The sequence below is a fragment of the Piliocolobus tephrosceles genome, chromosome 2 (assembly GCF_002776525.5).
Source record: "Piliocolobus tephrosceles isolate RC106 chromosome 2, ASM277652v3, whole genome shotgun sequence".
Taxonomy (NCBI): domain Eukaryota; kingdom Metazoa; phylum Chordata; class Mammalia; order Primates; family Cercopithecidae; genus Piliocolobus; species Piliocolobus tephrosceles.
The window spans coordinates 56,437,990-56,463,032 of NC_045435.1; the positions used below are offsets into that span (position 1 = coordinate 56,437,990).

Here is a 25,043-nt window from a genome sequence, read left to right on the forward strand (position 1 = left end):
GTGCATTAGTACACACATCAAAGGGGTCCCATCTTGGAAGGGGAGCTAAACTAGCCCCAAAATTAACTCTACACAACACCTGGCTGAATAAAGCTTGAAAATAAGCCTTCAAAGGAGCAAAGGGATCCTACAGGTCACTTTAGTGTGTAACAAAAGAAAATTCAGTACTCTTTAAAGGAACAACAGACTCCACATACTCAACGAAGTGGTATTACAATGCTCAGTAAATAAAGGACTAGACAAAGAATCAGAAAAATGTGAACCATGAATGCAGGACCTGTCAGACAATATCAAATGACCCAGCACATGTCTATGTGGGTTGGTCAGGCAGCAGGGTAAACACACACACACACACACAGACACACACACACACACAGACACACACACACACACAGACACACTAAGGCATATCATAATCAGATTAACGTAAACCAGAAATAAAAAAGAAAAATCTTTACAGCAGCCACGGTAGGAGGAGGATGCATAGCACAGACACTATATACAAGGAACACATTTTTTTACCCATCAAATAATCACAAACAATGCAAGCCAAAAGACAATGGATCAAAATCTTTAAAGAAAGTAAAAAACTATCTACCTAGAATTCTATACCCAAAAAAAGTCCTTTAAAATGAAGGCCACATGGAGAAAATGGGACTCTGACACACTGCTGGTGAGAATATAAAATGGTGCAGCCACTCACTGTGGAAGGCAGTCTGGCAGTTCCTCAAAAGGTCAAAAACAGAATTACTACATGACCCAGAATTCCACTCCCAAGAGCCTTGAGAACATACATCCACATAAAAAGTTGTATATCAATGTTCATAGCAGTGTTATTCACATGAGCCAAAATGTGAAAACAATCCAAATGCTATTAAATGATAAATGGGTAAATAAAATATGGCACATCTATACAATGGAATATTATTTGGCAATAAAAAGAAATGAAGTACTGATACATGTGGCAATATGAATACACTTTGAACATGTTATCTGGTATGGTCTAGATGTATGTGTCCTCTCATCATTCATAGGTTGAAACCTACCCCCTAAGGTAATAGTATTAGGAGATCGTTTATATTATACTTCACCTGTGGGAGGTGATCAGGTCATGAGGCCAAGCCTTTATGAATAAAAACAGTGCCCTTATACAACAGACCCCAGAAAGTCCCCTCTCTTTCTGCCATGTGAGGACACAGCAGATGAACCAGGAAGAGTGCCCTTACCGGACACTGAATCTGCCAGTGCCTTGATCTTAGATTTCCAGCCTCCAGAACTGTAAGAAATACATATCTGATATTTATAAGCAACCCAGTTTATGATATTTTATAATAGCAGCCCGAATTGGACTAAGACATCATCCTAGGTGAAAGAAGTCAGATATGAAGGACCACACATGGTAGGATTCTGTTTATATGAAACATTCAGCACTGGCAAATCTATAGAGATAGGAAGTAGATTAGCTACCAAGGGCAGGAGAATGGGGGATATTGAAGGGGAAATAGGGAGTGACTGCTAATGAGCATAGTATTTATTTGGGGATGATGAATAAGCTACAGACATATAATGTAAACCCTGGCTTATTACTACAAATATAAAATACATGGTGTTGTCTTCCCTCTTTTATTTTGAAGGGCACTTGACTTGCCAGAATCCATTTTAAAAAATGAGAGAAAGAAATATTCAACATCTTCCTAAGAAATTCAGGAGAACAAGGTGCAAATTTGCTTATAAAATGGTATCAACCATGCAAAAATATCCTGTTCATAGAAAAACAGCTCAATGGAAGTAGGCACATTAAATCAGTGAAACAACACTTCACTTCTGCCCTTGTTTTATTGATTTTCTATGTTTCCTTAGTTTGCATTATTATTTTAAATTAACTCTGAAAGATGAGAAAGTCTCTATTTTTTTTTTTGTACCAGTATCCAAATCACACATGAAAAGTGGTTTTGAGAGACTGTTCTGAATGTAAAAAACTCTGGTGGGGACCATGGGGGCATCAATCTTCAATGACAAAGTTCAAGACCCAATTCTGGCTCTCAAGCAGTTTTGTTTTTTGCAGGTTTTTCTTTGGTAAACAAAAAGTTTTGTTTCAGAAACTGAGTTCACCATTTATAAATACACCAAAACATAGTCAACGCAAATTTAGATTAAGCATATGTACAATATTTTAACAAAACAACTTTTCTTTTCTGAGACAGGGTCTCGCTCTGTCACCCAGACTGGAGAGCAGTTGTGCAATCTTGGCTCACTGCAACCTCCGCCTCCCAGGTTCAAGTGATTCTTGTGCCTCCGCCTCCCAAGTAGCTGCGATTATAGACATGTGTCATCACGCCTGGCTAATTTTCATATTTTTAGTAGAGACAGGGTTTCGCCATGTTGACCAGGCTGGCCTTGAATTCCTGACCGTCTGTGAACCTCCCACCTTGGCTTCCAAAAGTGCTGGGATTACAGGCATGCGCCACCACACCTGGCCAAAACAACTTTTCTAAAAGGTCATAGGCAAATGAGTGATCTATCTCACCTGGAGTATTTAAATAGTTTAAAATGAGAAAATGAACCCTTTTTTAGATGTTAAAGCAAAAACTCTGAAGACATAATTGTTAAAAGAATCTGACAACTGATATTTCATTCTGATGTCTCTCAAGGAGTTTATAATCTAGTAGGATTGACAGGTCCCTGTGTAGACACATACAGTAACTAAAGGGCAAACGCAGGTAGAGAAGAGGAAGAAAGGGGAAAATGGATAGAGGGTGGGAATTAACAAAAACTTTATATAGATTCCTTTTTATCATAACTGTGGAAACTTTTCTATACAATGCCCAAGATGAACTTGATTTTTTTTCTCTTTTTTTTTTTTGAGATGCAGTTTCGCTCTTGTTGACCAGGCTGGAGTGCAATGACGCAATCTTAGCTCACTGCAACCTCCGCCTCCCAGATTCAAGTGATTCTCCTGCCTCAGCCGCGCAAGTAGCTGGGATTACAGGCATGCGCCACCATGCTCATCTAATTTTGTATTTTTTAGTAGAGACAGGGTTTCTCCATGTTGGTCAGGCTGGTCTCGAACTCCCGACCTCAGATGATCAATCCGCCTCAGCCTCCCAAAGTGCTGGGATTACAGGCCTGAGCCACCATGTCTGGCTGAACTTGATTCTTACAATATCCATGTTAAAAGAGTGGTAAGACAATTTTTTAAATGGGCAAAATATCTGAACAAATATCTCACCAGAGAAGCTACACAGATGGCAAATAAGCACATGAGAAAAATGCTCAACATCGTTAACCAAACCCACAATGAAATTTCACTGCACACCTACTAGATCAAACAGGGGATGCAAATTCAACCCACATTGCAATTTCACTATGTACCTACTAGAATGACTAACACTGAAAAGACTAACCATATCAGGTGTTGGTTAGGATGTGGAAGAACTAGAACTCGCACACATTACTTGTAGGAAAGTAAAATGGTCCAACCACTTTGGAGAACAGTTTAGCAATTTCTTATGAAGTTGAGTATATACCATACCACACCATACCATACCATACAATGGCTACCATATGATCCAGCCAATCCACTGCTAGGTATTTAATCAAGAGAAATGAAGGAAAGTTACATCCATTCAGAAACTTGTAAACAAATATCCCTAGAAGCTTTATTTGAAATAGCCAGAAATTGGGAACAACTCAAATGTTCATCAACAGGTGAATAGATTAACAAATTGTGGTGTACCCATATGATGGACTATTATGCAGCAATATAAAGGAACAAACTAATCTGATACATACAACAATATATATGAATCTCAAAATAATTATACTGAGTAAAAAAAAAAAAAAAGAACATAAAGACTGTATACCATATGACTTCATTTATACAAAGCTCAAGAAGAGGCAATACTAATTTATGGAGATAGAAGTCTCCAGGAGGAAAAAGGAAACACTGCCCAGAAAGAGAGGCTCAAGGGACCTTTTGGGTACTGCTATCGTTCTGTTTCTTGTTCTAGGTGCTGGTTACATGGCTGAATGTATACGTAAAAATTCACTGAGTTGTATACTTTTGACTTGGGCACTTTACTGTACGTAGGCTAGTCCTCAATAGCAACATGAAACAATTGAAGCTAGGGAGGAGGAAAAGAGAAGGCAAGCAGAGACAGAAAAATGTATCTATTCAAATTCAAAATTTAAACTAGAATTCTAATTCACACTGCAATTACACAGAAAGGAAGGCTTGAGGTGAAGAAAGAGCTCCATGTTAGTTGAAGCTCTCATTGCCTCTTTCACCAAGCATTCAGATCATTTCCTTCTTTGTCCTGCAATTCTAGACTCTCCTCACAATAAACTACACGCTGTGGGCAGCATCTTCCAGCTTCTTTAAGTTGCACAGTGATTACGTTACTCCCTTTCTCAAACAACTTTCCACATTTCTCCCCTGCCCATAAATGAAATCCCAACTCCCCATAGCCTGGATATATGGCCCTTCAGGTTCTGGTCTCCAAAAACAGTTTCTGTTTAATTTTCCACGCCTATCCCATGCCCTTCACCAAAGAAGTTACTGAGTTTTATCTCACGCTGCTTTGTGTTTCCACATTCGGCACCATTCTCTTACATGAAGTAACCTACCCCATTCATCTCTTCCTTCTGAAATATAAATCATCCTGCAGGTACCAGATCAGATGCTATCTCCTTCTGGAAGTCTTCCTTAATTCTTCACCCAACCAGACATTCACCCTCTCTCACTGAAACCTCCAAAGCAGGTGGAATATCACCTGCACCATCCCCCTGTGTGTCCTAGTTATCTGGGTGCATATCTTCTCATTTCTGCCCCATCACCAATGTGGGCATCACCTATGTATCATGTCAGGTAGACACCTGGTTAAATATTGTTGTGACAGATAAATGAGCAAAGGAAAGAAAACAATAGAAGAGATTAGATGGCTCAGAGAAAGATATTTCTAATTTCATTTTTGAATTTGTTTCCAAAGTACTTATTCTTTCCCTCTGCACAAATATCCAGCACCATGATATGTCATGATGCACTTACTTCACTAAGCCATCCACAACCCATTTTTGGAACAGGGTGGGCATAAGTACCTGTTTGTGACATACACACACACACACACACACACACACGTATTCTGTGTGTATGTGTGTAGGTGTTGTGTATACAGGTGTATAGACATATACAGGTGTATGTATGTATATATATTTGTAGAATAGATATAGAAAGAGCCCTTTCTCCACCCTACCCTTACCTCCACCTCCCACAGGGCTTTTGAACTAGTGGCAGATGTGGCCGACTGCCGGCCCGTGGTTCTCAGGAAGACATGCTGCTTCTTCCTGTGTTCGTCACAGGTGAGAAACTTCTCCTGCTCGGCATGGAACAGCCTCACCACGTCACCCTAAAAGTCAACACAAGAAAGAATTAAGGAAAAAAGAATTTAAACAGAGAATTAGACTGCTGCCCTCAAGAAGAGTCAAGTAACGCTCAGCCCATAAAGCATCAAACTCACCCCCTTTAATATGTCGTCTTTGTTATCACTCCATTTCATGAAAAGGACTATTTTCCAGCTTGTATTGCAGTTGACGGAGTTGACCTGAAAAACAGGTTAGAGTTATTTTTTCACGTACCCCTCACAATAACTGTGTCATCCAACCCCCAAATTTCTCACTGCAGCCTAGGAAGCAGGGCTGTACTTCAGACTAAAAACTCTAAAGATTGATGCCACCAAATCACAGCACCTGCAAACGCAACTGGCCTGTTGGCAGAGTTTGGCAATAAATGGTCTCACTTGCACCTATCACTACGCACAGTCCAACCATGACTAATGGAACCAATCCTCCTGCCTTTCTGGAATGATATTTTCCGTTTCCTCCAAGTCTCTTGCTCTCTAGCCAGAAAGTAAAGGCCTGATGAAAATAAGTACTTACAAAATGGAATGAGCTATAAAGGGAAAAAAATGAGTCCAGTGTATACACTCGAAAATGTTAACGAGCATTGTTAACAACAGCAGCCATTGTTTGTGCATTAAATCTATGCCAGGCACTAGGTTTAGGTGCTGACATGCACCATCTCCTTTAATTCTTTGCAACACCCTAAAAAATAGGTCTGACCACCACCCCCATTTCAGAGATAAGGAAACTGATATACAGGGAGACCAGGTAACCAACCTACCATCACAGAGCTAGGAATGGCAGACAGGATGTGAATCCACATCTATCCCACTGAAGAGTTTGTGTCCTTACCCATCAGACAAATATTTATGTCACAAGGAAGTAACATCCTTGTATCCTATAATTGCCAATTTAGAGGATAAGGAGATGTATTGCCAAAAGCAAGCTATCACCCTTGCAGGGCTGCTGATAATCTGCAGTGTTCCTTTTTGAACAATTAGAAACGGGTATCCTGCATAGGGAGACAAATTAGAAAAAGGTGCTCCTATGGCCAGAAAAAAATTAGTAAAAGGGGTCATCTCTGGCTTCACAAATTAAAAAACAATCCCTCAGTGATGCGAGGCTTAGCAAACTGAGCACTAGAGTGAATATCAGCCTGCATCTACTACCCAATACACAGAGTTGCACAACCTTACATGGCAGCCTTGACCCTGGGCCTGTTTCTTCACCTGCAGAATGGGCGTCTGCCCCAAGTCACTGCTGAAGTCACTCTCAGCACATGCATGCACTGGCGCCAGCCAGACCTGCTCCTGCAGGATACCCCATGCCCACAGGCATAACTCAATGTCCTTACCTCATTGCAGCCTGGGTTATCTACCAGTTGATGGCTGCTAGCATGTAGGGGCTGACCAGCATTGACGGGGTTCAGAACAACCTTGTCACCTATGACCACCTGGAAAGGAAAGGAGCAATACAGCTTTGCACAAAACTGATAAGGACTGCAGATTGACCACTGGGCAGTCCCAGGAGACATATGTGTCTGTGTTGAAGAAGGCAAGGCCTATCCCCAGCAAGTACAAAGATGCAGCACACACCACACCTCCCTCAAAAGCTGACCCTGTGTAGAAGGGGTCATGTTTACGAGGTTAAACCTGAATTTTGTTCCCCGAGTGTCACTGATTATACAGAGATATTTCAAAGCCAGTCCAGAGCAGGAAAAAACAAACAAACAAACAAAAACACTTCAGTTTAGGGTACCTATATAAATAAGTTTTAAGTAAATTTAAGAAAAAGCAAGATAGAGTCTGAGTAAGTCTTTATCTTTGACAGACAAAGCCACCACTTTATGTTTCTGAAGCAATTACTTTCATATTTTTACTATAACATTTGGAAATACATTTTCTATGATCAAGTCATATATACAGCCATTTAGACTTATATGCATGTTTGTATATTTATAATATATATAATATACTATATATATAACTAAAACAAAAGTTGCCACCCCCCAAAAAAAAATACTTATCATTACGTAGTATAACACAGTCTGATCTTTCTGTTCTATTCCACTTTCAAAAAGGATAGTCACAAGCCACTAAATTGATGTCATGGCCCACAAATGGGTCTACACCTATTTTTTGTAAAATACTATTTTAAATTCAAGTCCATCTCATCTTCTCAACTAAGTCATGGCCACACACAGATTCATTTAAAGGACAGGAAAGCAAAGGATGTGCTGAAAATGAAATTCAGAACAAGGCACACTTGTTTTTTATTTTTGGTTAGAGAAGATGGTTTCCTAACATGAAAAACCATCTATTTTCAAGCTTATCACATTTGAGAAGCATATACAATTGAATTTTCTCTAACTCCAAACGAATATAAGTTCATTTGATAAATCCAACACTTTTGATGAAACCTAAGTTTTACTGGGCTTTTCTTCCTGTTCACAGTTAAGGATCAATTACTTACCAACTATGAGGAAATGGTCTGGTACTAGATGTTTCTGGTACATTCCTCATCATATACACACAAATATACAAACATATTTGAACTTCCCAAAGCTTGTAAATTTAAATGGCACTATTAAAAAGTGTCAAAACCAGTTTTAAAGTTAAGGCTGGTTGAGCATTTTGAGACTATTTCATGCTGTTTGAGGCAGATTTTTCAATAAAAAGCAGCTATTTTAGAATCATTAACAAGGTCAAAAACATAGCTGATAGCATTTAACCACAGTCACTGTTAAGTATATGCCCACATAGTGGCTGACTAATTCAGCCAACAAATATCAGAACTGCTCTAAGGTTTCCTGTGGCTTTATATACTAGAGAACCCTCGGGAGTGGGCCCTGCTCCAGACCCACTGCAATGCTGAACACGATGGGGAGCCTGAATGCTTCTCGACATAGGAACAAATGAAGCTGATCCCAATTTCTACTCTCCTTCCCTACTATGGGTAGGTTATTTCTTTTCCATCCTCCATCCTTTATTAATTTTATTTCCAAAATAGAAAAGACATTTCTATTCCACTAATGGGTCTGGAATGACAGGGACCCTCTCCAGGACATTAATATGGGATAGCTGTTTTTGTGGTAAAGTTCCTAAGGCAATGGGCTGTTCATACAATGTTTTCAGACGTCCAGGAGGAAAAACACAGTGACAGTATTTAGGTCACACTTCTCTCCACAGTTCCCTGTTTCCCAAACACTAGTTTCCATAGCAATTCCCTTCTCTTTATGCAGGACGAGGGTCTGGTTCCAACTTTCAAAGTCTCCTCCTTGACTCTAACATACAGTCACACTTGGAAGCACGGCACGGAACATTTTCTAGGCGGAGAATCCGCACTTACGCTGTCTCCAATGGATCGCAGCTTGTAGAACGGCTGAATGTAAAACCAGGACCCTTCATTTCCAGCCTCATCCAATGTGACTCTCATGGCGTTCTTCTCCAACAGAGCGGGAAGCCTCTTATTCACTGTTAGGTATTTATTACTTTTCAAATGCAGGAGCTAAAAACCCACCAAGAGAATCAAGTGAGTGTCAGCAAATCTGAATTTTCTACCATTCCTTCTTTCAATCATATCAACTAGGTAGCAAACATTCCTCCCACCACTGAGCTGCTGGTGAAGCTAAAGATTCACAAAGTGCCTAAGGCTGCAGATGATTAGAAAAGGAAGAAGAGAAAAGGAAGCAGAAAGAGAGGGCAGAATACAAGAAAAACTGTCATGTTTTATTTTTCAGCATAGCCTTGGACACGATGGATGTTGCTCAGGTCAACTGCTCCATCATCACCTGCCATCTGTCAGTGGGACAGACCTAACCCTGTGTGAACAGGCTAAGGAACTGCAGTGTGGCATGCCCTGACACATAGGTGGACCTGAGGAAGGCCACTCTGAGCACAGGCAACAGTTTAAAGAACAACGCAGGGCCAGGCGAAGTGGCTCAAGTCTGTAATCCCAGCACTTTCAGAGGCAGAGGCAGAAGACTGCTTGAGCCCAGGAGTTTGAGACGAGCCTGGGCAACACTGGGAGACCCTGTCTCTACAAAATATTTAAAATCAACCAAGTGTGGGAGTACACACCTGGAGTCCCTGCTACTCAGGAGGCTAAGGTGGGAGGATCACCTGAGCCCAGGAGTTGCAGGCTACAGCGAGCAAAAATCACACCACTGTACTCCAGCTTGGGTGACAGAGCAAGACGCTGTCTCTAAAAAAATTAAATTAAATTAAATGCAACCCCTGTGGAGGATTGTCATTTAATTTGGAAGAAAATGGCTTGAATTTCCAAGTACTTTATTCTTGGTTTTGGGGTAACCAAAACCCATGAGCAGTATGGAAAGACTGAAGACCTAGACGGGATATAACATGTCTGATAGTCAGTCTAGACCAGAAACAGTTGGCCAAGGCTTCCCAACTCAACAGGTTATAAGAGAAAGTGGAAAGGAATATGAAAGACTGCCCAATCCCTTGAGAAATGGTACAACCGGCCGGGCGTGGTGGCTCACGCCTATAATCCCAGTACTTTGGGAGGCTGAGGTGGGCGGATCACGAGGTCAGGATATCGAGACCATCCTGGCTAACACGGTGAAACCCTGTCTCTACTAAAAAAACACAAAAAATTAGCCGGGTGTGGTGGCAGGCGCCTGTAGTCCCAGCTACTTGGGAGGCTGAGGCAGGAGAATGGCGTGAACCCGGGAGGCGGAGCTTGCAGTGAGCCGAGATGGCACCATTGCACTTCAGCCTGGGCAACAGAGCAAGACTCCGTCTCAAAAAAAAAAAAAAAGAGGAAAAAGAAATGGTATAACCAGAATGAGACTTCACTGCTAATTGCGAATATCCTCCTTTTCACATGGTAACAGATACAGCTGCTAGAAGTGTTCGGAGGTCCTCCAAATCCCCGAACAGTGCTGCTGGAGGTAGAAGAATAACCTGTCTGATCCATAAGCCCCGATGACCCCTAGCTAAAATAAACAAGGAGAAGGCAACGTCTTCCCAATCCCTCAACTGATCCCTTGGTGAGTGGCCTCTGGTCCTGCACACATCTGTCAAGGTGCCAGACTCAGTTTGTTTATAAACCAAAGTTACCTACAGGTAGGCCCCAAGATCCAGGGTTGGGGGAAGTAATAATAACTAAGATTAATTACGGTGTATCCCCAGCTTATTCTGAGACAGGCACCTCTCAACCATGCTAAAGAGCAGATGCCATTACCATTTCCATTTTGCTGGTGAGCAAAGTGACACATGGCAAGATTTCTTGCCCCAAATCTCACAGTGAGTTACAAAACCTGAATCGGAATGCATTTAGAAGTTTATGTCCTTGGCCTCTGCACCTTTCATCTTCATGTCAAGCCATATTCTCCAATCTAACCAAATCAGGAAGTCTTGTACTCTGAATTTCAGGGCACTGGCCTGGCTTAGTAATAAAGCTGACACTGAACTAGGAGCCCACCTGGACACTTGTGTCCATTCTGAAGAGGATGGAACTTAAGGAGGAGGAAGTGGATGAGTGGCAGGATCTAGTCTTCAACCAGGTTCTCAAGCTACTTTCACTATTTCAAAAGGCCTAATGTAAAGAACCCATTTAACCCCAAAAGGTTGCTTTTACCAATCTTTTACTAGTGTTCCCATCTTCCTGATTAGCCCTGCTATATACTAATAGCAAGAGAAAGGGGAAGGATTCCTATGTAATTAGTAATGTTTACACAGTGGGTAAAATCTTTCAAAAAGGAAAATAATGAAGGAAGATCATTAAACGGGTCTAGGTGCTCAACAGTTGGTAACCACTACTCTTTGTGCCTGGACAAATCAAGAAAGCCACATGTTGCACTGGGCTTCCAGGAAGACTGGCATGGACCCAGAGAGATCTTCTGAGCAAAACCTGTATTAGCTGTTTCCTGGTTTGTGTTTTATCTCCATGCCAAATGCAAAGGCACAAAAGATAAGCAACCCATGAGACCAGACATGAAAACAATAAATATTTTTGATAAGTATAAAATGTATCAAAATGATAAGTATTTTTTATGTGAAAAGTCCCAAAGGTACAGAATTGCTCTTATTACCTCTGGGGAGCAGCTCTTGTTGGCCAGTAGATAAAAGTTATAGGCAAGCTAATCTTCACCAAAGAGGAAGAATTTTCAAGCATTATAAGTTAAACAGAACTGCAACAGCCAGGTTCCTTTTCAAGTAGAAAGCTTCCCATTTGAAGTGTCTGGAGTGAAACGATCAGCCACAGACAGAGAGAAGTAGATGCTCACACTGAGAGATGACCAATCAAACAGCCCAAGAGTCCATCACATCTAACAAGAAACACTACACTTTTTGCAATAAACTGGCTGCCTCCATGGAGTCCTACTGCAAAGGTGTCCAAACCCTGTCTTATGTGTTTGTTTTCTCAGCTATGTTCTTTGTAATGCTTCAGCTTCAGAAGGGAAAAGACGCCTTGACCTACCTGGATCACATTGCCATACTGGATTACGGTCCCCAGCAATTTCCTGTTTTCTGTCTCATTCTGCTTCTTTTCCAAATCTGCAGCATGCTGTGCATTGAGAAGAAAGATTGGTCACAAAGAGGAAACAATGTGTTCTAGCCCACTGCAGTTATGCAGAACAAATGTCGCCAGTTAATACAAGAATCACAGAAATAAGCAAATCCCTGTGTACACACACTGAGGCTTCATGAAATGAGCCAAAGGGTTCAAACAGCTCATCCACTCTGCCTTTGCTTTGTTGGCCTTTTTGGCTTCTTTAAAATGTTTTTTTTTTTTTTTTTCTTTAAGGAATTCATGGGTATTTGCTTAGGGTAAGAATAAGTCAAGAGCTGAAATACCTTCAGAGAAAATAGGGTCAGGGAAGGAGGGAATTTGAGTAGCCCCTTTACAATTTGTGAAAGTCCTCTTTAAGGCTTTGGACTGAAAGAAGACTGAATTTAAATGCTGGATTTGGGTGGTTTGTGGTTTTGTGAACTTGAATGTGTTATTTAATATCAGTGAGCCTCGGTCTCCTCCTTTGTAAAATAAGGATAAAATTGTACCTGTACCTCACAGGAACTCCACTGCACAGTACCTGATATACTGTAGCACACATGGAGTTATTCGTTATTCTTGTTAGACATTAATTACAATGTAATCAATTTTTATAATCATTCCCTGAAGAGAACATTATGATCCCACTTTTAAAGAAGAAATTGACTCAAAGTGATTAAAAAATTTGGTCATCCTTGCATAGCTAGTTGGATGATGGGTAGGAAAGGGATTTGCTATACCATTTCTCTTCTTCTGGGTACATTTGAAACTTTGCTTGATGTTTTTTAAACCACACATTTATTAAGTGGCAGAGATAGTGTTCAAGTCCACATTTGGATAAACTGTATAGTTACAAATGAGGCTGGGAAAGGTTACCATTCCAAATGTGACATGCTAGCGGGGACATAGTAAAGCTGAATAGAAGGTTCTAGAATAGTCTGGCAGGGCCACCTTCCCGAATTCATTCACTTGTGCAACTCTGAAAGCACTGTTACCACACTACAATAATGGTGAAGGGCAATGGGCTTTATCCTAGGCAGTCAGCAAACTGTTATCCCAAACCATCTCCCAAACATAGACTGGTGGAGGGGAAGTAAAATAACTGAGAAGAAATTCAGTATTGAATCTGATGAATGGTAAAACCCTGATGATAAGAGTGTACTTCAGAAGGGTTTCGAAAGCACTCTTCCTCGAGTGTCTCCTTTCCTTAGGTCAAGATGCTACCAGGTGCCAGTGGGTCCTATTTCCCCGGTAATGTCTTCATTTTCACAGAGTCTTATGGACAGGGTCTTGGGTCCCCTACCTACCTGCCTCATCATCTTGTCCTCTTTACTGAATCCCACCAAGCCTCACTCAGTATTCTCATCACAAAATGGGGACAATGTAAGCCTTTTAGGGCCATTGTAGAGATTAGAGAAAATGTATGCCAGACACACAACTGCCATTTCATCATAAATTTTAATCATTATTATTACACACTAGTTTCTAAAACTAAGAAATGTTCTGACGATTAACATTTCAAAAGGTGACCTAAGTTAGCTGGGTCAAGAACCTTTCTGTTTCCTTCAAATTCAGCATCTGTTCCATTTCTACCTAGAACATAGGTATTTTTAGGAAAGCACATCTTTTGAGAAAAATGAACTGCAGGAAGCAATTCTAAGCCAAAATGAAACCATATTACAGGAGGGGAATGATCCGCGTGGATCACTGCTAGTTGACCACATCTGGCATCAGCTCTTTAAAACAATGGCCCATTCAAAACTTCCCTCTCTCTCTTTTGGAATTAGTTATCAGTCTGCTATTCTCAGTGACACAAGGATAAAATCCAATGGGTGCAAGACACATTCAGAAATAATACCAGTGCTTGCAACATGGCAATCTTTGGCATGCAAGTTGCCCTCAGCACAGTTCTCCTGAATCTTTTCTTTCCTCTGCATAAATACTCTCCTTAGCAGCCTCCCACTTCTTGTTCTCCCTAATTTCATGCCTGAGCTTACACTCCCTTTGGAGATTTCTACAGTACCCACAGGTTCTGCAGGTCGTTTTCCAAACAAAACATTGGACTGCCTCCATTTGGAATGAAGGCTTACTCTTTGTGGAGAGCCGTTTGTTCTTTCTGCTTAAGAGTTCTCAGCTAACACTGACTGCAAACTCAAGAGGGGGAAAATATCAAAGGGAAAAAAAACCAATGGATTCAGTAAAATAAAATACAACATTTTCCAACATGCAAATATGGTTTTTCCTTGTTCAAAGCCCACACAGAAAGGATTCACCTTTAGAGAGTTCTTAAGTAGCATTTCTTGGACTCAAATGATCAAAGAACTCATCTTTAAGTGGAAAAACGCTCATGAACATTCCCCTTACTCTCAAGAATGTCCAGTGGCTTCAGTTTAAGAAATACTAATATTATGTTTCTACCTATGCTTAGAATAAGTACAGTACAAAAACAGCAACCCAATGGTTACTGGTTTATCTAGAAAGAAATGTCAGATTAGCCATCAAGAAGCCATATATTTCACATTAAAGACTAATTAAACACCAGCAGCTCTAAAGAGCATGGGCATTTGTCAAAAGATATATAAAAGGCAGAAGAAGAAAATAAAATTAAAACAAAATTGGAGAATAAATATCTAAAGACTTCTTTTAAAATAAAGATATTCTTGGCCAGGAGTGGTGGCTCATGCCTGTAATCCCAGCACTCTGGGAGGCCGAGGCAGGCAGATCACCTGAGGTCAGGAGTTTGAGACCAGTCTGGCAAACATGGTGAAACACTGTCTATACTAAAAATACAAAAAATTAGCCAGGCAAGCGCATGTAGTTCCAGCTACTCGTGAAGCTGAGGCAGGAGAATCACGGGAACCCAGGAGGCGGAGGTTGCAGTGAGCTGAGATCGCACTACTGCACTCTAGCCTGGGTGACAGAGAGAGACTCCATCTCAAAAACAGATAAATAAATAAGACATTCTTAAATATCACATCTAAAACTGTCAAAACTCTGTTAAACTAAGAGTTAATACTATTTTAATTGTTATAAAGTTTAATGATAACTGAGCCTTCACATCACCATTGAATAAGTATTACATGTATTAAGCTTATGGACCATTTTAAGAATTCACTTTTCCTATAAGTTCTCTTTAAGAAGAAAACTCCCCATTTCACTTTTTACTAAATGTATAAATATCAAATTTAATTCATTTCAGTTCACATTAGTCGTTACATAAATCCCCTCACAAAACCAAGTCTGGGCTGGGCGCGGGGGCTCATGCCTGTAATCCCAGCACTTTGGGAGGCTGAAGTGGGTGGATCACGTGAGGTTGGGAGTTCAAGACCAGCCTGACCAACATGGAGAAACCCCATCTCTACTAAAAATACAAAATTAGCCGGGCATGGTGGCGCATGCCTGTAATCCCAGCTACTCGGGAGCCTGAAGCAGGAGAATCACTTGAACCCCAGAGGTGGAGGTTGCAGTGAGCCGAGATCATGCCATTGCACTCCAGCCTGGGCAACGAGAGTGAAACTCCATCTCAAAAAAGACAAAAAAAAAAAAAAAAGTCTGGTATTTAGACAAAACCATCCATGATTCTTTTAGGTTCAACAGGAGGCAAGGCAATAAGGTAGATGAAAAGGTAACAAGGTACAGACACTACAGGTCACTGATCAAGGCTGTTTCTACCCTTGAAAAGAATGAGATCTGGTTGGTTAAATCCCTCAAGTACATTCCAAGAATGGGCCGTCACTGTAAGATACTAAATTAGTGCCTTTCTAAAGGATACTCATGCAATATTGACCAAAAAACTTTTCACTCGATATAACATTAACAACTCCACTTCTAGGAGTTTCTCCTAAGAGGACAACCTGGCATATGCACAAGGCCATAAAACTTTTTTCAGAATGGCAAAGGTTGTCAGGATCCTGAATATCACTCCCTACCTAACCTCTGCCCATAGAGGCTGGTTATCTAAAATTACAGTACTGCCATACAAGGAAGTGACCATGTAGCCATTAAAAATGAGGATAGAGGCCAGGTATGGTGGCTTACGCCTATAATCCTAGCACTTTGGAAGGCTGAGGCGGGCAGATCACCTGAGGTCAGGGGTTCAAGACCAGCCTGGCCAACATGGCGAAACCCCATCTCTACTAAAAATACCCCCAAAAATTAGCCAGATGTGGTGGTGCATGCCTGTAATTCCAGCTACTCAGGAGGCTGAGGCAGGTGAATCACTCGAACCCAGGAGGTGGAGGTTACAGTGAGCCAAGATCGTACCACTATACTACAGCCTGGGCAACAAAGTGAGACTCCGTCTCAAAAAAAAAAAAAAAAAAGAATGACAGAGATTCCAATTTATCCACAACATATTAACTGGGAAAAAAGCAAGTTAAAGAAAGGGAAGTGAATAGCATACTCCTGTTGATAGTTTAAAATGTGGAGACACAGGAACAGAATAGCGGGTAGGAGAGTAGGGAAAACATCAAAATAAAACCCAAGGTTATCTTTGAGGAACACAATTTAGGAATCCCATCAATGAATATTTTTTTGCTTTTCCTACTCATATATGTTGGAATTCTCCTCCTAAACTACATGTGTGTAATTTCTTCAAAAACATCTTCATCATGTCTCTGTGTCAAGTACTCTGAATTTTTTAAAGTCACGCCATGGCTCATGTCTGTAATCCTGGCATTTTGGGAGGCCAAGGCAGGTGGACTGCTTCAGCTCAGGAGTTCAAGACCAGCCTGGGCAATGTGGCAAAACCCCGACTCTTCAAAAAACACAAAAATTAGCCAGGCATGTGTGCCTGTAGCCCCAGCTACTAGGCAGGGAGGTGGGAGGATCACTTAAGCCTAGGAGGTTGAGGCTGCAGTGAGCCATGAACATGTCACTGCACACCAGCCTGGGTGACTGGGTGATAGAGTGGTGAGACTGTCTCAAAAAAAAAAAAAAAAAGGCAAGGCATCTTAAACATGTTACCTTTTCATTATTTTAAAATCCTGATAATTTACATACCTATTACTCTTCTCCCTTGAATAATGGGTTGTGGACTGTTTTTAATTTCTAAGAGAAAAAAAAAACACTCTATGATATGGTTTCTACCACTATTATTCACCATGTTCCCTAAGCAACATCAAGGTCTGCCCCTTCATAGCCACCTGTTATTTTATTTCAGAGATAGAGAAACTATTATCAAATGACAATAGAAAGGTTACTGAAATAGTGAGGAAAGGTTATTTTGTTAAAGTCAACAAGCTCTGAATCATGTAATGTGATATTGAAGCAAGGCTTCTAAAAACAAGCATTGTAGTACCCAGACAATAAGGACCTGGTACTCCTCTGGCTCTTCCTAGCTCGTCAAAGCTGTGACTTAAGTAATCATTTCTCAGAACAAAACAATGTAGGTGCTTGTTTCAAGGTAACAGCTACGCTGCTGTGAGAAAACAGTGGTAATGGCCTTTAGAAGAAATTATGTGATTTGCAGATGGGAAGAAGCTCATTTTGTCAAGAGACCCTTAGGATATCATGACCAAGAGAGTCAAAATCCAGTTATTCTCAGAGAAGGAAAAAGCATAGACAGTAACCAGCCACTAGATGTCACTCTCCTTCAAAGTGCTGTTTATGGTGCTTATCCTAGTCAAAAGGAAGTCAAGTGGTCTAGACAACTAATTCCTTAAATGGCATTAATTTAAAAAAATCTGACCTCTGATTGGGGTGCTGCATAGTAGTTGACAAAAATAAAAATGAAAACCCACTGGAGACTGGCCATCAGTCCCAACAGCAAAGTGTCTGTCCAAAATACAACATCTTATTGGCTGGTGGGAACGTAAATTGAATGAAACATGTAGATGACTTTAAGACACTAGGGGGAAAAGTTCCAGCTAAGCAGGAAAGTAGGAACTGCAGAAAGTGAAGCATAAAGTCAACATTCAAGACCTGAGGCCGAGTGCAGTGGCTCACGCCTGTAGTCCCAGCACTTTGGGAGGCCAAGGCAGACAGATCTTGAGTTCAGGAGATCAAGACCATCCTGGCCAAAATGGTGAAACCTCATCTCTACTAAAATATAAAAAATTAGCCAGGCATGGTGGCGTGCTACTCAGGAGGCTGAGGCAGGAGAATCGCTTGAACCCAGGAGGTGAAGATTGCAGTGAGCTAAGATCGTGCAACTACACTCCAGCCTGACAACAGAGCAAGACTCCATCTCAAAAAAAAGAAAAAAAAAAAAAAAAAGACCTGAAAGTTACATCAGTAATCTTAAATCAGGGAAAATAACTAGCTTCCTTTTTTATTTTTTTAAAGCATAAACAGCATGAGAGAGATCACTGTTTTCCTCTTTTTCCTTTTTAATAAGGAGTTGACCATTTTTGATCACCTTATGATTGAACTTTTTTCAACCATGCTGTTTTCTTCACAGTTCATTCATAGGAAGGAGTGTCAAAAGGACTTGCTGATGAAACATAACATACAGAGCACAGGTTGCAAACAGGGCTGAAGAACCACATCCGGCCTGAGCCATTTCTCTTGGTGTTGAGTATATATTTCAAGCCTTAACTGAGTTAGTTCCCAACATCTTTTCCAAAATTGAGATACTACACATAAAAGCATGGATTTTTATCTTCTCTTAAAAAGCAGAAGACGTGGCAGCAGCTCTCAGCCCACATTCCCAAGCAGTGACAGTAGGGAAGTAGAGCTGCCCCTCCAGACCCACCCACGGGACCCTCCACTTGGCAACACTACCCACCAAGCCCACTTTATTCCTGTTGGTTTCCTGCATGGCCAAGAGGAATCTGAATTTACAACCCCTGTGGTAAAAAGTGTAGGAGAGGAAAGAGTTGGAGATGTATTAATAAGATCTCACTGAACAGAATGATCTTTATACCAGAAAAGCAAAGTCAGGACAACTAAAGACACACAGACCTTCCACAAACATAGCCCCTTATGGGCATATGCACTAAATATACATACATGCAGGATTGACCAACCTTCCCCACATATTCAACTAGATTCCCATGTTCCCAGCACAGACTCTGGGGAGATTATGGATTGGTGCAACGACTGGAAGAGGGTGCTACTGATGTTCAGTGGATAGGAGCTAGGGGTGCTGGGTATAGTGAATGCATATTACAGTCCTATGCAAGGATGAACCATCATTTATCCCATACAATTCTATGTCTAGCTGGACATTCACATAAGTTAAAAAGCTATCTGTCGGCTGGGCGCAGTAGTCCACGCCTATAATTCTAGTACTCTGGGAGGCCGAGGCAGGAGGATCACTTGAGCTCAGGTGGTCAGGGTTGCAGTGAGCCATGATGGCATCACTGCACTCCAGCCTGGGAGTATCTGTAATTACCTGAACCTAGCACCTCACTCCATTTTACATATCAACAGAAATCACAGCTTCCCATGGTTTTATTAATACTATTAATAAATTTTCCAAAAGTACAAGTACTACTTAAAAAAGAAAAGAGTGTACTTTGCATTATTCATAACATGATCAAGAGCTGCTGATTATTTTGGAAAAAGATATCATCATAATCCCAAAAGGCACAACAATCCGGAATACCATAATCCCAAATGTTAAAATCCCCAAAGGTCAAAAAAGACCAAAATCCCCAAAATGCGATTCCGGAAAAAATAATTTTAAAATTCTTTAAAAGAGACTTATATTTTTAAAAGGCGATTTGAGAAACATGTGAAAATACAACAGAACACTTCACAGGCCATTTTATACAATAAAATGGGGAATAGTAACATACATACTTTTGCAAGTATAAACACGCAGGTATACTAACAATGGTCACAGGGAGTATAAGCAGATTAACCATAAAGAAATAGATAAAAAGGGAAATGTAAAATCGCGTATCACTATGGTTGGTGATTGTATGCACCAAGCTCATACTGCAGTCATCTGAAATACCGTGACCAGCAACCTGAGTCTTTTGACAAGATGGATCAAAACCATGGAGGGTCACCACTGGATATGCAGTTGCCCAAAGAGCTGAGAGCTCAAGTAGTTTTATTTTTTACAAACACAAACATCTCTTCATTCATCAAGGAAGAACATCTCTTCATTTACAGGGGAAGTTCCCATGTTTTTACATATTCACAAAGTCAGTGTTGTGACGATGCACTTTCATTAAGTTAAATATGCAGAAGAATGCATAAAATGAATCAGAACTCTCTAATATTAGTCTCCACACAATTTAAATCTCCAATACTGAAAATGATGCGAAGATGAAATACATAGCAGAGTGAATTGTAAAAAATAATGTTGACAGGGCTGAGCGCAGTTGCTCATGCCTATAATCCCACCACTTTGGGAGGCTGAGGCAGTGGATCACTTGAAGTCAGGAGTTCGAGACCAGCCTGGCCAACATGGTGAAACGCTGTCTCTACTAAAACTACAAAAAAAATTAGCCAGGCATGGTGGTGCATGCCTGTAACTCCATCTACTCGGGAGGGTAAGGCAGGAAAATCGCTTGAGCCTGGGAGGCAGAGGTTGCAGTGAGCTGAGATTGCACCACTGCACTCCACCCTGGGCAACAGAGTGAGACTCTGCCTTAAAAAAATTAATAATAATATAATAATAATAATAATAATAATGCTAACAATTTTAAATACTGAAAAAAAAACTTTTAAAATCTGATATAAGAAAAAGTGTACTGCAGTAATAGATTACGGGCATTTAAACAGAGATAGTCCATAAGAGCTGGCCTAACATGCAGCTATCCTATGACTGAGATTTTTGGGATTTTACACTTTAGGGATTTAGGCTTTTGGAACTGAATTTTTAGGGATTTCAACATTTGGGATGACGGCACTTGACATCACGTCTTCTGTGATTATGATTGACACCCTTTTGGAAAACCACATCCTAGATAACATGCTTTTCACGTTGCCAATACCATATACCTGCACCAGTCACAGTCCACAGCTGCCCCACTCATGGGGTTTATACAAACAGGTGCAAGCACTTACTTCCTTATGTCTTCTAGAGTAGTCATTCCTTAGCATTGACTAAAGAAGAGTATTCGATTTATGATATAATTTATTACTTTCCTTTTATTTCTCCTTTATAATTTTTTAATTGGTATCTATTATTTATGAATTTTATTCCATGTTCATAAAGCCAAATAATATTTGCTCTAAAGAAGGTACAGTGGTTTTGTTGGAATTGAGGATGTCTGATATAATCATCATTATTAAAATAATGATGCAATTCCACAAGTCTTCAAAGCAATCACTAGCCTCCAAGTCTTTGAGTTCATTGTTTCTTCTTCTTCTACTCTCTAAATCCCATAGGTGCCTCCAACTGAGGCTTACTCAGCACTTCCTTCTTCCACCAGGAAGTCCTCCCTGACCACTGTATCACACCCTCTTATCCAGCAAAGACAGATTTGGCACCCTTCCTATGTGCTCCCACAGCTTTGTGTGGTTTGTCCTGTAATACACTACTTATCATTGCCTCTTTATTCTTTGATATTCAGCTCCCACAGGGTTAAGACTGTCATAGTTCTATCTCTGGGGCCTAGTACACTGCTCATTTATTATTCAATAAATATTTCTGAGCACCTACTATGTGCCAGACACTATTACAGAAGCTGGGATACAGCAGTAAGCAAGAGAGAGAATGCCATGGTAGAGCTGTCATTCTAATAAGCAACAGGTGATAATTAATGAAGCTACTAAATATAATTGCAGACCCTGATCAGTACTGAGAAAGATATAAATAGGGTGCTATGATGGAGAAAAACCAGCAAGACATCTCTCAGATAAGAGGGGAAGACTTTGCTAAGATGACACTTCAGCTGAGACACAAAGGCTCAAAGGTCCTAGCTCAAGAAGAGCCAGGAGAAGAATGTTCTCAACAGGATAAACTGAGGGTGCAAAGGTCGTGTGACAGTGGAGAGTCTGAGGTGCTCAAAAAATAAAATAAAAAATAAAATAAAATAAAGCTCATATGGCCAGAATGTAGTTAAGAAGCCTCTGTGGGGACAGCAGGGTCCAGGCATGTACCATCTTGTAGATGATGACAGCCTGGATTTTACTTTAGGTTCAATGGAAGTGACCTTACGTGTCTCATGCTTACGTGTCATGCTGGACTGTAAGCTCCCTGAGGTGAGGAGCCTGGGCTTTTCATCACATCCCGTGTGAAACAACACACACTGAATGTAGGAATCCCTTCACATGACCCTCACCTTACCAAATGCAGCTAGCTAGCTGTGACTTTGCCATATGCTAGTCAAAAATGGAGTAAGGTGAGAGGCAGAACCTCTTGAGCTGCTCAGGGCTCACAGATGCTCTAGGTCTTCAACTGTCATCACTGAGCCCCAGGAAAGATCACTGTGTATTCTGTGAAATATTTCATTGAGTGCCTGGTAAGTGCGCAACCTTGTTGTAGACACAAAGGTTATTGCAACAAGTAACAGTGACACAGACATGGGCCCTCACGAAGCTTACATGCCAGGGGAGGGAGACAGCCAGTAACCAAAATACATTAGAAGGATGATGTTACATGACGGGGAGAAAATGAAGTAGGTCAGGGAACAGGAAATGGGGTACAATTTCGATATTAGTACACTGGCTTATATGTCATGTCTCCTTCTAAACATCTCAGAGAACTTCCTGATTAGCCTCGGAATGCAGGGCACTAAAAGAACTAAGTCATTATTTTACATAAGGTGAAACAGCATCAGAGAGGCTCAAAAACTTCCTATGGTCACACAGCACATCAGCAATGGAATGAGCACATCTTTAAAATGCCTGGTAACAGGATAGATGCAATGCTAACGGCCAAAACTTATTAAGTATTTACTATGTGCCAGGCACTGTTCATGTGCCTTTTATGTCTCATTTTCTGTAATCCTCACAATGACCTCCTGAGGTGGGTACTACCATCTCCATTTTACAGATAACATAACAGAATTGGAAAATAGCACATAACGTGCCCAAGAGCACCGGTTACTGAGTGGTGGAGACAGGATTCCATTCCAGGTTTGCTTCCAGTGCCTGTGCTTATAACCACTTCTCCATCCAAAGCTACCCATGCAAAGAGAGTGGCTGAGAAAAGAACTCTCCAGATATCTCAAGATGACTAGGATCTATCCCTCCCTAGGGTCAGCTCCCTTCTACCCCTTCATGAAAAAACATAAGAAAACCGGAAGCTAGAGTTGGTCTCCCACCATTACACCCAGACACCACCAAGGCAGCCACTCATTGACAGCCCCATTGCAATACGTACGTGCAGTTTGTTGAGCAGTACTGCGTCTGTTGTGCTGTTGGCCCCAGGCTTAGCAGCTTTCCAGAACTGCTTCTGGGCAGAGTAGCGGTTCATGGGACATAGCTTAAAGAGGCAGTCTAGAAGTAAAGCAAACAAACAGAAATTGCTATTGAGGGTGTATAGACACTCAGCCTAGGAATAAAAGGCTTTCCACTTTAAAAAATTACATAAAATTACATCATACATAGATATAAAATGAGGGTACAAAGCTCTCTGACAAATCTCTTTTTAAATTTAATTGCCACCACCACTGTGTGAGGGTACAGATGAGGAAACTGAGGCTTACAGAAAGTGAGTCACTTGTCTGTTCTACAGAACTAGTTGGTGGCAGAGCTGTCCAAATTCAGTGTTTTGGTTTGTTTGTTTTGCTTGTTTGTTTTTGTTTTTAAGACAGAGTCTCCCTTTGTCGCCCAGAATGGGTGCAGTGGCACGACCTCGGCTCACTTCAACCTCCGCCTCCTAGGTTCCAGTGATTCTCCTGCTTCAGCCTACTGAGTAGCTGGGACTACAAGCACGTGCCACCAAGCCTGGCTAAGTTTTTATATTTTAGTAGAGATGGGGTTTTGCCATGTTGCTAACGCTACCCCAGTTATCTCCCTTCCTTTACAATGAACAAATAAATACAAGGACAAATAGTCCTTGCTGTATACAACAATGCATACAAGCTTTTTTAAATATAAATCCAACTCTCTTCAGTACTATTCAGTTTAGAAAAAAATATTACAGGCCCGGCGTGGTGGCTCACGCCTATAATCCTAGCACTTTGGGAGGCTGAGGCAGATGAATCACTTGAGGACAGGAGTTCAGAACCAGCCTGGTCAACATGGTGAAACCCCGTCTCTACTAAAAAATAAAAAAAATTAGCCAGGTGTGGTGGTACGCGCCTGTAATCCAAGCTACTCTGGTGGCTGAGGCACAAGAATCACTTCAAACTGGGAAGCAGAGGTTGTAGTGAGCCAAGATCACACCACCGTACTCCAGCCTAGGCGGCAGAACAAGACTCCGTATCAAAAATAAATAAATAAATAAGATGCTTATTTGGAGGGCTCTCCTAGGGCAGTGGTCTCTTGAGTATTGTGTGCAAGATGACCCTCTATGGTACAGAAAGAAAATCTATAAATTGGCATTTAGATTGTCTGTGCCCTTTGTCCCCTCACTCTCAGTGCACTGTGATGTGCTTCCATTCAGCATGCCTCAGCTTATACAACTTTATACATTGTCTTATGTGGTATAACCAACATTCACAGAATGGACAAGTGACTTCAAAAGATTTCTGCAGAAAAATCAAAACATCAAAGATAATAGTAATGCAACCCAGCAAACCAAAAAAGGTGGAACCAACCCTTCCGTTAGAGCTCTTGTAAAGTAAAAAGAATGATGATCTAATCAGATCTGGAAAAAGCCAGACATTAAAAATCATAAATAGAACCACTTAAAATATTGTTTTTAATGATGAAAATTACCCTAAAGCATCTGTGTTTTAAGGTGTTAATGATAATATGAAACCATCATAAATAACAGAATATATTATTGTTTAATCTTAATCTGAGTTATTTCCTTCTACTTTCCACTTGTTTTATATGCCTACAATATATTACTACAATAATACGTGTTTGTAACTTTTAAAAATACACACACACACACACACACACACACACACACAAAGTGTAGGGTATAGCCACAAATTTTTTTTTTTTAAGAGATGGGGCCTTGCTATGTTGCCCAGGCTGGAGTGCAATGGCTATTCACAGACAATCATAGCACACTGTAGCCTGGAACTCCTGGGCTCAAGCCATCCTCCTGCCTCAGCTTCTCAAGTAGCTAGGATTTGGGCTTCACCAGATTTTTCTGACGGGGATATGTC

At 40.8% G+C, this 25,043-nt stretch overlaps 1 protein-coding gene across 6 annotated transcripts in view; it reads right to left on the reverse strand.

The window, feature by feature from the left end:
• Positions 1-25,043, reverse strand: part of ITPR1 (inositol 1,4,5-trisphosphate receptor type 1) — a 355,793-nt gene that overhangs the window by 196,905 nt on the left and 133,845 nt on the right. For all 6 annotated transcript variants that reach the window (XM_023218580.1, XM_023218584.1, XM_023218583.1 and 3 more), the window contains exons 5-10: positions 23,141-23,256; positions 11,842-11,928; positions 8,746-8,904; positions 6,752-6,850; positions 5,517-5,600; positions 5,259-5,405 (exon numbers count right to left, since the gene is read on the reverse strand). In XM_023218580.1, the coding sequence (XP_023074348.1) occupies positions 5,259-5,405; positions 5,517-5,600; positions 6,752-6,850; positions 8,746-8,904; positions 11,842-11,928; positions 23,141-23,256 (692 nt within the window). The remainder of the gene's footprint in view (positions 1-5,258; positions 5,406-5,516; positions 5,601-6,751; positions 6,851-8,745; positions 8,905-11,841; positions 11,929-23,140; positions 23,257-25,043) is intronic.